General features: G+C 36.3%; 2 protein-coding genes across 2 annotated transcripts; one reads left to right on the top strand and one right to left on the bottom strand. All coding sequences in view use genetic code 11, as the record gives it.

The window, feature by feature from the left end:
- Nucleotides 1–1,142: 1,142 nt before the first annotated feature.
- EGR_08900 (Neuronal calcium sensor 2) lies at nt 1,143–7,590 on the bottom strand (the record flags this gene model as incomplete). The annotated part of the gene is made up of 3 exons (XM_024498149.1): nt 1,143–1,331; nt 4,298–4,570; nt 7,477–7,590. 3 exons carry the CDS (start codon nt 7,588–7,590, stop codon nt 1,143–1,145), a joined length of 576 nt encoding a protein of 191 aa, XP_024347434.1.
- Nucleotides 7,591–11,579: 3,989 nt separating this feature from the next.
- Nucleotides 11,580–13,571, top strand: EGR_08899 (hypothetical protein; the record flags this gene model as incomplete). The annotated part of the gene is made up of 3 exons (XM_024498148.1): nt 11,580–11,583; nt 13,135–13,217; nt 13,392–13,571. 3 exons carry the CDS (start codon nt 11,580–11,582, stop codon nt 13,569–13,571), a joined length of 267 nt encoding a protein of 88 aa, XP_024347433.1.
- Nucleotides 13,572–15,053: the final 1,482 nt, after the last annotated feature.

Here is a 15,053-nt window from a genome sequence, read left to right as displayed (position 1 = left end):
TGCAAACAAGGATTAACTTTATTTTAATGCTGCGGCATTTTCTCGTCCATATCTTAAAAGGTGGGGTTTCAGGACTTAAAGACGAGGAGTCCGGTTGATCACTTTCAAGATGGCGGTTTAATTTGGATAACAAAGAAAATATCATTTTCGGTTAGCCTGTCAAAAACTCCCATCCAAGGTAGCTAAAAAACGGCGGAAGCTAAACAAATTGGGTCACAAGTTTATTCTTTAAATCTGTTATACCCATAATAAAAGTCATTTATAAAATCATATCTTAAGTAATGAAAATAGAATGTATAATATCTTTTGCGTTGCATAGTTTATTAAGTGATCCAGTATACGTGCATTTCACTCCCTACTCAAATCACACTTTTCTACTCGATTTGCCTTGACAAATGGTTTTTTAGTAAAGGAAATTAACTACTATAAATTTTTGCTAAAGGCCGAACAATTAAGGCTGATATTGAAGAATATCCAACGCGGAATAGTGAATCAGTAGGAAAGCAGCACCAACTATGGAAAACTTTTTGAAAACACTTTATTCCTAAAAATTGTTTTCTTACCTTGTACTTATCATACCAATCTCGAATATCACAGATTTATTTAATAACGTGCTTTTGAATGGTAATAAATTTGTTTCTTCATCAAAAGCCTAGCATTACTTTAAATACGCGTTTTTTCATACCTGTCTATACCGATGACAATACTCAGGAGGTTGAAAGATGGGGAAGAGGGGTAGGAGAAAGATAGAAATGGAAAGAAATTGAAAAAGAGAAGATAGCACGCCAACAATGACGAACTTACTACTCAAGATGTCCATTCGTTCTCAAATATATACATAGTATGAATTAATAGGAATTTTTATTCATAAAAGCAAGAGATGAGAATGAGGTCACCTTCTGTAAGGGCAACAAATAGAGATAAACAGGAAATAGGAAAGGGGAATTGTGCCAACTTTGCCTTTGTTCATCTCACCACAGTCATTTGAGCTGTTGTAAACACGTTTGAGAGTTTCTTCTCTTATTGTTTTCATTTGTCTGTATGTCTGTTTTGCATGCAAAAAGCAGCTCTGGTAGGACGAGGAAGAGGGATTTACTTCGGTAGGAAGTGGTAGGAGAGAGGGGGGAAGGATGGTACTCTGCCTATTCCACAGGTTCATCAGCAAGCAACATAGAGAGCAGATATTGGTCCGAGAGACATCCATTCATGAATTCGTCACGAGTGAGCACACCATCTCTGTTTTCGTCCATTTTATCAAAGATCTCTTCTGTCCGGGCTTCTGGACTCAACTCGGCTGAGGAGCCGTCGGCTCCCAGCATGGAGTATATAGCCTGCAAGGTGTAAATGACCCATGAATCCAACGACGTCTCAAGAAGCACAATGAAACACCCGAGTTTGATTTTAAAAAAAGTTGTTTATTTATAGGATTCATAAAGGCTTGATAAAATCTGGTAGTTTAACGTAAACAGGGAAGTTTTAACGAATAATAACCCTGCCATGGCAGTTCTTGGTAAGCCAGTATTTGTTGTTACTGTCTTTTGGTAGTTTTGAGGTAACTTACTATTAAACGGTACCAAAAATGCCTAAACAAACAGCGCACCTTAATGAATTTTCAGACAGAAACACGCTGAATAAACCATTTTTTGTCTAAATCTGCCTCAATACAACTTACCGCTCTGTCTAATACAACAGATTATGCTCATTACACCCTCGAAATAACAGATGGTACACTTCTAAAACACTATCTTTACTGTTGAGTAATCTAGCCATCAAGGAGAACAAAATCTGTTTAATGTGCCGTTAGTAAGCAACTATAAGGGCGGGAAGTCGGTCTCTTGCAGTTATAATAATTGGTAAAAAACCTTAAAAGTAGGCGATAATTTGTTTACAAGTATTAGCAGCTTCTGCGCAACATAATTCACAGTCATAAAAACCTAATCCTAAGAGTAGTATCACGGATAACTTTTGTTTAGTTTTTAGCCAATTCATTGCCTCATTGTCTACTAGTCGCAATATGGCTCCAAATCACAAACTTTTGTTTGTCCCTCCCCTGATAGGATGAGCTTAAAATGTCTCACCTTTTTGTTTAAAAATGGGCAATAGTTCTTTAAAATATGAATGAATAGACCAGTTTTTGAGCATACGATTTAGAAGATCAAGCACAAGATAAGCGAATTTGCAATGAGATTGATGTCCACTCCGACCAATTGCTTGACTATATCCACGTTTAATGCTTACAGTTAATGCCATCCAGTCACACAGCTTAACGCCGTCTCCCTACTTTTAAGTAAAGCGAGTTCTCTGGTGTAAAATTTGAGACATTACCATCCAAACTAAGGGGCGCGGATGTTTTATTATACCCAGGCACGTTAATTATCCAATTAGATCTCACGCGAAGGTGAATTTGCTATTAAAAGTTCACAACTAATTAGCAGTATCCGCATTTTTAAAATGAATGCTCAAATACTTTTCTTAATTTGTTGTAGAAACGTCAGAGGTGGGAAGAGAAGTCTCTGTTGTGTTTGAGTGCGTTATCCATGCTGCTTAACTAGTCAATCACTCCTGTAATTCGGTACAATTGTTGTCACTTTGGAGGGAAGGCCTCTGCAATACGCCCACAAAGGTGTTTCGGCCTACTCCAAATATAGTAAGCAGCATTTACATTTCAAACGCGCATTCAAGTTCTTAATCAATTTTATTTATTAAACGGATGAAGTCGCCTATTTTGCGGTCATCTAAAATCAAGTATATCATGAAGAAAATTGTTATATGCTGAATGTGTGAGTCAAGTTTTACAGTTATTAATTAAGACAAGTTTAACAAACTGCAGATAAGTTAAATTCGCCAAGTAAATCTTCCTTCCTTACAACTTGGGGTGGTCTCAATGCCACCAAAGTGTGTTTCAGGTAGGTGTTTAATGACCAGCACAACTTGTGATGCAAGAAGTCAAATTATTTTATTTGATTCCATGCGTTCTAAAAATAAGCAAAGGATTTGAACAAGAAAGCATGCAACTAGGTTCTAATATTTTTTTTATGCAAATTGCTTTAACTTAATTGCTCTTAAAAAAAACGTACAACATGGAATTTGGGAAGTCTTAATTGCGCACTTGAAATAAGAATGAGACAGGGCGGTAACCTTACAAATACTATGAAAAGGGGGGCATTCTTCCACATTAATACCCCTTAAACCTCGAAAACGCCATTTTATATTTAAGGTGTATACGATTCCAAGAAAACATTCTGGAGTTGGATTACCTAAGATGTAACACATTTTACACTCGTCTACGAGATGGATTGAGAAGTTCCTGTTGTTTCTAAGACTTTTCCATTGTTCCCTTTGTCGGAGTTGGTCGTTCATTTTCATGACCAAATAATCAAAAAAGGGCATTTATGTATCCGTTTAAGCATTGATGCCGAAAACCTATTGTATCTTTAAGCAGTAAGGCATTCATTTCAGTTAATGACTTCATTCGCAATGGTGACATTGCTTTGAAGGTCTCAAATTCCCAAAAGTAGTCCTGTTTCGAGTTTTGTGACCAATTGCCGAACTTTCTAAAAGGTAATGCCTCCGTTTAACTCCCTCTAGATTGGCTTCTACCAAACACAGGTGTGCTTTAAGTGTTTTGGCACTCACTGTAATGCTAAGATTACCAAAGTTCTATGAATGGGCTTGTCATCAATTAAACACGCACCGTACCACCTTACCTACATGTACCCTTCAACAAATAAATGCATCTATACCGCAATCTCGAGTACTGACTACTTTAGTTGGAAGCTCGGTGGATTTTACGCTCACACGCATACACATCGGTTCATGTTGAACATAAATTCATGCATCACTTATTTAAAAAATTAAGAGGAATCGGATTTTGTACAAATTAATATGCAGTTACAGTCTATTCATTTTAATGGGGCATTCTTCAGACGATTAAATATTATTATGTAGGTTTTGTTTATTCTGAGGAGAAATTTGACCTAAGGGTGCATAAGCTCAAAGAAATTAAATACCTCATACATCTCTTTCAGATTCAAATTTTGTATGCTTTAATTAATTGTATCACCGACCGTATTTGATGCAGGCCGACACGCAACCGCACTTGTTTTCCAACCAACTTCAGCAAAAAAACAATCATATATTCGAAATTCTTAATAAAAAATGCCTTATTTCACTACTTTTTTCTAGTTATTAATTTGGGAGACAGTTCAGGAAGTTATTTGAATCCCTCTCTGTCATTATCCTACTAAATTTAAATCAAGTTCCCTTTAAGTGGATAACCATACAAGATTTGACTTACTCTGATAATTTCAACCATTTCGCTGCGCTCTATCGTGCCATTCCCATCAATGTCGTACATCTGATAGGCCCATTCCAATTTTTCCTTTGGTCGGCCACCGGAGGTGATATTGATGGCTAGGAGAAATTCCTTAAAATCGATTTTTCCTGAGTTGTCCTTGTCGAAGGTACGGAATACGTGGGTACAAAATTCCTCCGCATTCCCGTCGGGGAAGAAGCCAGAGTACACCTCTATAAACTTCTTTTTGCTCAGTTGACCTGAAGGACAGTCTCGCTAAAAAAATATGGAGGGCGATGCTATAAAAACCTTCTATGAATGTTGAGGTGTTATAGGACGTAGAGGACGTGCACTCTGCAACTATGCCATAAGGCTCGCAGCTCTAATTTTCTGAATGGCCGAAAAACGTATAAAGAAATTCAAGCTATCGTATTGCATTGATTTGTTGACTGATTCTTCGTTTTGTTTACGGAGACAGGAAAGGACACCTCCTTTGTGCTTCCGGCCAGCGACAAGGCATCCGGGTCATTCCAATTGTCCCTCAGCCCTTCTGTACTTCTATAATACACATTCTGCTCTAGCATTGTGTTTTTATTTGCCTTCAGGAAAGTCTCAACGCTTAATAATATCATCGCATTAAAGTACAAGCAGACAGTAAATATTTTCATAGTTAGCAGATGTTTTTAGGATGCAATTTTATGTGTTTGAGTCAATCATTCATGCAATAAATTTTTCCCCATCTTAGTGCCAAATTTTATTTTTGGTGACAGATTAAGTTTAGGGAGTAGAAAATTTCTTCATTGCTCGTTTTTTCCGTAATACAGCAGACAATACCGGTGTACCACCACCGAGCATATTAATCATGAAGCATTATATCAGACGGCTCGGTACCGATGCAGTTCTATTTAATTTTTGATTTTGTACCTGGTGACTGTTTAAAGTAAAAATTTTCTGGTCTTCTTTGAAAATGTGTAACTAATTTCCATATATATGCGTCTATTATTGAATGGCTGTTATTGAAGATATTATATTTATACAGATATTTAGCAATAAAATGGAAAATATGGATTTTTAAGGGTCATTAAACCATATTTTATTTATTTTCCTCCATAAATTAACTGCGGTTATTCTTATTTCACCCAGAAGAATAACCACTGTTAGGTGTAAAGAAGGTAAGATACCTAGCAAAAAATAATTAGCTACCTCCTTTCTAACAGGCTATTGCTATTTATAGAGTAATTTTAGAGTTACCCTTTGCAGTAAAACTTCCAGCTTGATCCCTCAGTTTGGTCACGTGAGTTTTGAGCATAAACAAAGCTGCACCTTTAAATTGTAAAGCGAATTTTCAACACCTTTAATTTTACTGCCTTGTTGTGGGTGCTTTAAGAAACTGGCGTAAACAGTTTTGAGATCTCGTGCCTTCTAAACACCATGAAAGTGATACTATTTTATTTACCCATCTGCAGCGGTTCATTTTATCTCGTTTAATGTACGTTGCAAAATTTTATTACCCAGAAATCACCAGCCATTTTTGTTTAGTAAGTCTGCATATTAAATTATCCTTGTTTCTGTTTGGATTTTACGTTCACTTAAACATTTCCTCCTCTCCCTATACCTATAAGTCACTTGTTTTGGATCATTAAAAAGATTTCTTATGAATCCGCTTAAATTGTCGCGCACTAATGATTGATGATAAGGTGTCAAAAACTTCCACCTTTCACCCACACATGGCCATTAGAGTAAATGCCCTTTTTGAGCACTAAAAGTTGGATTTTCTTCTGAGGCATGCTCAGCTATGATTAATTACTTAAGAGGATGGAGAATTTTTATGATTCAGTGGGCAATTTGTTGCAACATAGTGAAGTTACATAGAAAAGTGATATTTGGCACTTTGCAAACAAAGGGTCTCAACACTAGAAATGACCTTTACCGTGCTCAGAAACTATTACAAGCCGTAAATTAAACAGTCTTGATGACTCATTTTTATTTAAACATATAATCCTTTTTAGTTTGTGCTGGATCCACCCTTTAAAGTGATTGCAATGTAGATATTTGTAGTTTCCTATGCCGTTTGACGATTTCAGCAGCCATCGGTTGCCTTCTTCTGCTTGAATACTAAAAACCAGTAGTAATACTACTATTTCTTAATTCTATAGAAACAATTTTTGCAAAACATCTTCTGGTGGTATTTTGGCAAATAATTTTTGGACCTTCATTTCCTTTTGGGATAGTAAAGGGTAATTAAAAGGTTTGCTTTTATTAAGCAGCTGAATTTTGCTTTTGATGCTTTTTCATGGTTATGAGTACTGGGCGAATAGTATTTTTTCCAAATACCTATGGTTTTGGTCATTGTTTTAATGGTCTCAGCATTATGCTCAATTCCAGCAACATATTATCGCGTTGTTTTTAGGAAATACGATTTAACACAACTTCTTCCTTCGCGATTTCAATATCAGGTTCCTCATGGCAAGACCCAATGAGTACCTTTTTGGATCAGTGCATACAATGGGATAAATTACCGAATTTTCACTTGGATTTCCTAAAAATGGCTTCAGCTTGAGATTTACTTACAAGTTTGAAATCACTCGCTCTTTTTTTACGAGTGCAAAATTTACAAAAACGCAACTGAAATGTAACAAATAGCTCTAGAAAATATTGCAAAATATTGCAAAATCTTCCATTCAGACATCTTTTTGCTTAATGGCATCAATGACACCTGTGTCTTCTGACAAACGAATATGGTGGTACACATACTTTTGAAACTGAAAAACAAACCTACTTTTGTTTAATGATGCCAACAGGAGCGATCTCCCTTCACCCGTTACAATTGGCTCTTTTTATCATTACAGTGTGCACCAACACTTCATATTTTTTGATGAATTCCATTAAAAGTCTTACTATTCAAACGACCAAGGGCGATATAATACTGCGCATGTCTTTCATCTAACTTGGCCTTCCATATATGTAAAAACGCCGCCTTGACAAAGAGTGCACTACATTTTAGAGGTGTCAGAAAGTCTGGAATGTACCATTTACATCTGTAAACAAATCTATTTCCATTATTATGTCCACTTAAATATAGATCGGATTACAAGACAAACTACTTTATCATGCCAGGTAATCAAAGTGACTATGTTTTTATTTATAGTAAAAACCAAAATAGGAGAACTGAAACGACTTACAATGAATCCATTGTACCATTGCTTAATTTGTTTCTTTGTAAAGTGGGTATTGCTCATCAGAAAGTCTAAATCCTCCTTTGGAAGCTTTTTCCGCGATCCTAACGCGTTCCCCATTATTACTCCTTGTGCTTAAAAACGACCCCTCGTTTTTGCCTCCTTCTTTTGGCCTGTAATTTTAAGGTGAAGAATTACACGTAAGGTTAGCTTTCCCCCAGTGGCAGTATTCCTCGCCTCGAGGGAAAAGCTTTCAACTGTTCTCTTTTCAAAATACAGTTTTTATATCTTGTGGAGAAGAAAATCGGTCAGTTAATAATGTTTTATTCATGTTCTGCATATTAAATGGCAACACTAATCCGGTATAAATATATTAGTCCATCATTAGTTGTTATTGTTCCGCTAGAGTCTATTCTGCATGATGTCAATAAATGAACTAGAAAAATGTATTGCAGAAATTTGAGACCACTTGAAATAAAGCCACAAATTATTGTTAAACATTTCTATTGAATTACATATGAGGTATACAATCATAGTCATAAAAATTTCGACGCTTATCCACAAAGTTGCAAAATTATTTTGACCTTCTTATGTTGTTTGTAAAAAAGTTGCAAAAGAACATGGAACGAGTGATAAGGTTAATAAAAGTTCAAGGACAATATAAAGATTTGTTTTCGGTAAAGAAGTCTTTCGATAGAAATGGAGCACTGCCGAAAATAGTGTGGATTTTTGAAGAGACACCCTTACCTTAATCAACCTTGTCAAGTTGTCTCATTTGTTCATGCCAGAGGACTAAGAGTAAATTAGTACCAAACTTGTGGATTCGATTTTGTTCAGAAACAAAATGCATTATAGAAAATGACACCCCAATTTTAAATTCTTGTAGTTGATTTAGCCATTCATAAGTTGTCCCCTTTGTTACAAAAAGCATCTCAAATCTATTCACAGTGATGAAAATCCTTATCTAATGATTGCCATGTTGACATTTATTCCCTTTTCCAATTGAGGGATTACGTCAACAATCGGACTTGTCACTCAAGCAATTTATGTGGACCAATTGTACTTAACGAAGGATGTTGCAATCCCAATAACTTTTGCCTAGTAAATTCTCACCTCAAAATAAATCTCATAGCCAAAAACAACGGTTACGGTTAAAAATGGAATTTTTCGGGGAGATATTAAAACAAGACTAAAATGTGTAACGTAGGTTAAACTAAAATAAAGCTCTGGTGCAAAATTTTTAGTGGTTTTTCTAGCCTTAAAGTAGTTATAATTAAATTACTTATGTATTACAGGCATTACTGGCACTAGGTCGAATATTACTGAATTGAGCACGAAAAGACTGTAATCATGTTGGGTACTGCGGTGCTTGTTATGCATGACTGGCAGGCTTAACGGTGCGTTAAGAATGGTGCGGTTTACCGATCCAATGTAGTCACGTGGAGTTGCAAATTCACAGCACAATTAGGGGACGTAAAAGTTAAAAGCAGCCAAACCTAAACTGATTAACACTTTTCTGGCTAATTAAATACCCAAAAACTGACATCTTTCACGATGTGTTGCTAGGTTAGAGGATGGCATTAGTGTCTAATAAAACTCTGTTACATTGGGTCGTGCTCAACTCTTCATGGCTTTTGCAGAAACTACCATTTATAATAAATAAACAGCTTTTGCGTACTTTAAGTGTAACCTGTTTACTTTTTAAAAGTGTGCTAAAGGGTATAATTAGCTTTAGACTGCAAAAATTCTACTGTTTTGCAGTTGAAATTGGAGCAGTTGATGTGATATGTATCTTTTAAAAGCTGGTTGTTAGGTTGATGTTTTGCCGACGAAACATAAGAAGAGGAAATTATGTGTGTTTGAAGAGTGCTTTCTCCAGTCAATTGAAGTCAATTTTAATTTAAGCATCATTTTGACAACTAAACTAATGACCAGCAGTCATGCCAACCCTATTTAAAATCTATACCATCAAAAGAATAAGCCAATTCTTACCGGATAAATAATTCCTGTATTATTTTAGAGGGATGAACGACAATAGCTTCTAAATATGGCCGCTATGTTGAAACATATTTCAAAATGTCTGCTCAAACACAGTTATCATCATTTTTTGGCTCCAGCATAAGGCTAAGTGTATTGAAGAATTTAGCACAATATTCACACTCCAAACTGCGTCATGTTTTTTTAACAAGATCATTTGGAGAAGGATCATGCACCATCGAGAGTGATGCGAGCTTAACTAGGTACTTCTAGACAAGCATTCCATTCTGAATATTTCAACAGTTGGTCCATCTTTGCGCCTCCCACGCACGTATCACAAGCTGCGCATCGAAAATCCCTCAGAGGCAAGGATTGCTACCCAAAAAGATTTTGAGAATAAAGACTTAAAATTGGTCAGATTGCTTCTTTTTAGTCGCTAATATGTAATGATAATGCCTTTGCTAAGCCTCTAGACCCAACTTGTTTATCGCAAAAATGAATTTCTAATTATTTAAGAAAGATGTAACTCCAGGAAATTCAGCGTGTTGTACTAAGCAAGGCATTTTTGTGGTAAATGATATCAGAAACTAACTGTAGAGGACAGTTTCCATAAAAATTTCAATAAAACACAATATTGTATGGTTTTAAGTTGTTATGAGTAAGATTACTTTATGGTGTGTTAATAAACTCCTCCTTTACTTATTGTTATAATGCAGCACTAAAGGCGGTTTCCTCAGCAAAGCTGGTATTCCGATTATGAAAGTCGCGTCTCCCCTGCGGTTAGCCTCTCTGTTATAGGTATTCTCAGATTCACGTAAAAATCACGCATTCGAATTTGCCAACGTTTAAAGTCTAACGCTTAAAGTCTAACCTTATCAAGTGAGATCTGTCTGACTTATGCCAATAAATTTAACTTATTAAGCAGTTGTTATGTGTACATTTTGAGTGTTAATTAAGGTTTTGAGCAGATGCTACTGTTGGATGTCTTCACGAACCTTACATTGACAGACATAATGTTTTTAAAATATAGGAAAACTCGTAAGCAAAATAAGCATTTCTGCCAGATCCTTGGTATTCGATGAATGCTTAAGTTAAGTTTTTAACTTACTCAGTACCTGTTCCTATATTCTGCGCGAACTTTGCAAATGCGCTTATTTACTTGGATAAATGATGAGTGGACGAGTTTTGTTTGCAGAGATCTCGATTATTCATTAGCACCCTCGTGCTTTGATAAATGAACATCATTGCATAATTAAGCCTAAATAATTCACGTAATGCTTTTATGACTACTGAAATGCACATTATGAAGATGTAAAAAATCATATCCACCACCTTTGCCTCTTTCATCGTGTATGTATAACGTTTTTGCTCTATCAGTTGTTGATAACTGGGATCGGTTCAAACCCTGCCGTAAGTAAAATGCTTAAATTAGAACAATAAAACAATTGAAGGACGATCAAATCTGTTCTTATTTATCGTGCAAAGTGCGGGTTTCAAAGCGCAATAAGCCTTTTAAATTCATCATGGTTAATTTTCCCCTGGAACCCAGACAGAGAAATTATTTAGGCCCATGAACTCTTTACCCTTGCGTAAAAGTGATGACGGAGATCATATTTTGCTATTATACTTATATTTTTACTGATTTGATCATCAATCTAAAAAGTAGTGTTCAACCGACACGGGGAGATAAACAGGAGTTCTTACTTTAGAAATTGATGTGCCTCTCAATTTTATTTCATTGATATCATAAAATAACAGGGAACCCATTAAATTCATAACTGCATTCAAGTGTTTCGAGATAAATTTCACGAGGCTATCCTATTCTATCACATATTTTTTTCTTATAATGTGCCTCTCCTATTTGTTAATAATTTTCATTTAACTCACCGTTAATAGTTCGAATAATATCCAATTTTAATCTTTAGAGGATTATGGCGTGGCTGTCTCAAAGCCTAATAAAATTCCTTTTGAGCATGCGTACAGCTTTCCACGTTCGTCTCGATCCCTTGATTGGTTTGTTTACAACGCAGTTTGGTAGGTAATTTGACGACAAAGACGACGATGACGAACAGGACGATACAGTCAAATTTTTCAGTAGCCTATGGGGGAGGGTTACAACTACGGCGCTTTCAATGAGTGAGCAAGTGAGTTTGCCTTATGTCTCCATTCCACTGCTTTATGTGCGCACGTGCCACCCAACGCTCGCACTTCCCCGTCCACGAGCCTGCCGTGCGGCGGTGTCACCGACAGAGCACGTGCGCACACAAGTAAAGATTATCGATCCTCTCAATTTGCCAGCCAATGAGACAACGCATCCCAAGGCTCAGTTTGTGAGCGCCGTGATTGGTTGGGTCTTGTGCTTCTGCAAAAATTGCGAGCTCTCGTGTCACCAGCATCATCAGAGATTAGAGCAGAGCACCGGGGATCGGGTGGTTTGAGCTGGCCATAGTCTAGTTAAACCTAACCTAGTACGCGTACAAGAAGTTTTTACCTCGGTGATATCGCATTTCGTTCAATGTCGACAACTTATTTTATCCAATTCCAATGAAGGAAATTGCCAGGCAGCATAAAATATACAAACTTCAAAAATATAAGACAACTACCTATTTAAAATATTGCGAGAATTCGGAAGTATCAAATCCACAACAAAATGGCTATAATTTTTTTTCATTTTAGTGTATTCAAGCGTCTTAACAGCATAGTCGGAAAAAGGAACAGATACAGTTATGCTTAGAATAATTTACATCATTTTATCTCCTTTTTAAAAATTTAAAGCTCGTTTGCCCTTGAAATAGTAAACTAGATGAATTCTTACATTTGAATTAGCTTAATGAGTTATTAAAATTTTGGGCCCCATTCTGCGATTCAATGCCTTGATACATGGTTGAAAATCACTATACAGTATTCTTAGACTTCCAAGAAACCGGAAAGGATATATAAATCGAGCAGAATGTGCATTGTCTACGTACAGAAGCGGTTGGGGCTACTCGATGGCACTGGGGCCAGGTCGCCCAGCAGAGGTACAAAGGCTGAACTCCTATGTGGCCCGTTACCAAATCCAAGAGTTTAACAACCACTTAACAAATTCCAGCCTAGTTCATTTTTACTTATCATGGAGACATGTCCTAGTGAAGAGAATCACATCAGGATATTCCCTAGGTAGCACTCGTTTTTTTTCTTAATAAAATGTCCAGCTTTCCGACAGAAGCATTCGACGTGTTACAATGATCGTTAGATCTGCACTAATGGTGGAATTCCTGCATTAGACTTTTTCTCCCGTAAAAATACGTTCAATCATCACAAAGAGTCATAATGCTTTTGTAGACGAAGTTCGTTTAGGAATTTCAAAATAAAAATTTTTGTTTATTTGAACCTCTTAAGAGGTAAAAAACAAAAATCTCTTTGACATTAAGCCCCCATAAATGAGCTTGGTCACGCTAAAAGCGTAGGCAAACAGATGCTATTTGGCTATCTTTCTTTCCTGGTTGTTTAGACTGCTCATTTGGGGGCCATTTCTCAAAAACTTATTTGGCTAGAATTTTATAGCTTTGATTAAACTTTGTAAACAATTTCCTTCGGCGTCTACAACAGAACCAGTCTCGTTTACTTCGCGCCTCTAAAAAGTAAAGAGTACAATGCAAGGTGCAAATTCCCTAAATTTTACTTTTATTTTTTATTAATTGCCAGTCTTAATACATTTAACCCTTTTTAGCAAATGCCCTTCTTCTCCTGATAGAAATAAAAGTGCATTAATAATGGAATGGTTGCAGGTTGAGAGCGCAGATGACCAATTTTGAGTTTCCCGACCAAATGATAATTAGTTCCAGCGGCATAAATAATTGCAAGAAGAAGTGATATCTTTGGATATTTTTGCAAAGAATAAGACTTTTTTACACACATATTTGCCATGACCCAAGTTATTCCAACTTGAAATTAATGTGCAGGAAAGGTTTTCCTACAGTCCAGGTTCACTATATTTTACTTATGATAAAGGATATAGATTTCTCAGCTTTGATTGCAATACTTTAATTGCTCTTTTATATTTTCATTTTCATTACACAGGTGCTGAAGGCTTCCCGAAACTTTGTCCTCATAAAACTGATTTAAAACTTGCTCCTTATTAAACGACTCTGCGTTTGAGCTAAGTTCCTTACCGCCAGGGATGAATATACGAGATGTTCAGAATATTTCCTCCTCACCAATGCGGTTTCCAAGTGAAATAAACTTTAGATTTAATTAGATTTTTAAATTTACACAAATTTGATTATTCGCGCGGTTGATTCGTGGACGTTTTACTTGCAGAGCTGACTGCGTTGTGATGGTCATCGCGAAAGGCCGAATAAGGGGAGCAACGAGAACAAAGGTCAGGAGGGACTATGCCATACTTTGATTACCACTTTAACTCTTAGTATAAGTTTCATGGGCACTTAAGCCCCACTTCTACGCTTCCTTCGGGCGGTTTAGTCTAACCAGTAGCACTCGACTTATGTATGTCGGCAAAATATGTTCAATCACCACAAATCATCGCAATGCTCCTGGTGAACAAAGTTTATCCAGAAATTTCAAAATAGTAATTTTTGTTTATTTAAAGCCCTTAAGAGGTAAGAATAAGAAACTCCTCGAAAGTAAGTCCACATAAATGAACTTTGCCACGCAAAAGTATGGGTAAACAAACCATATTGGACTTGCTTTACTGCTTGTTTATGCTGTTCATTTAAGGACTATTTCTCAAAAACTTATATGGCTAGAATTTTATAGCTCTGTAAACATTTTCCTTCGGTGTCTAAAAAAGAATCCTTCTTGTTCGCTCCTGTCCTCTAAAAAGTGAAGCACAATGCAAGATGCGAATGTGCACCCCTGACGCTATCCGCTCTATAAGTTACACATATTTTTTGCTTCGTGTCCAATAGAACACGACTTTAGCATTCCCTTACACAAATTTTTCCTCTCACTTTCCCATTTAAATAAAAGAGATATTCAGAATATTTCTTAGGACACCCTCTTTGAGTACTGGTAAGTGCGAAACGAAATGTTCTTGTGCATTCAGCATAAAACGCATGTAGCTGACAAAATTCATCTCAGTTTGTTCCTTGTGATCAGCATGAGAAACTCTTCAGGCTCCGTTTTGAGCTCTACATAAAATCGTATACTTTTTCAAATCTTATTTATAAATAATACGTGCTCACCTCATTAACCTCTTACAACGATTTACTAACCTTAGTTGTATCAACACCACAGAGTTGTGTTGTAGTTGGAAGTGCAAAATGCCACAAATGGTTAACTTTTGACCTTTGTGGTTCAGTTTTACCCATTAATAAGAGATCTTCAATGTTTACTTTGTATGTAAATATGCATTAGTCGAGGCATTTAAAACACTTTTTTAAAATAAACTAAAAATCCTATTTAGATAAATTAACTTCTCTCATTCAGGCTTAAAGATAGCTTTCGCACTTTTATATATTTAGCACCCCGCGACTTCCTTAAAGACGATCGACGCCATAATGCTAAAGTAGAATACGTATTTTTGACGTAAGAACGGCATGGGGCTGCTGGCATGTAACGGAGGCCATTCCGTCAAGCAATGAGGTAAACACGGAGCCTTAAGT

The sequence above is a fragment of the Echinococcus granulosus genome, assembly GCF_000524195.1.
Source record: "Echinococcus granulosus chromosome Unknown EG_S00123, whole genome shotgun sequence".
NCBI classification, from domain to species: domain Eukaryota; kingdom Metazoa; phylum Platyhelminthes; class Cestoda; order Cyclophyllidea; family Taeniidae; genus Echinococcus; species Echinococcus granulosus.
Note: the sequence above shows the minus strand (reverse complement) of the source record. Positions and strands in the feature narration are given on the sequence as shown.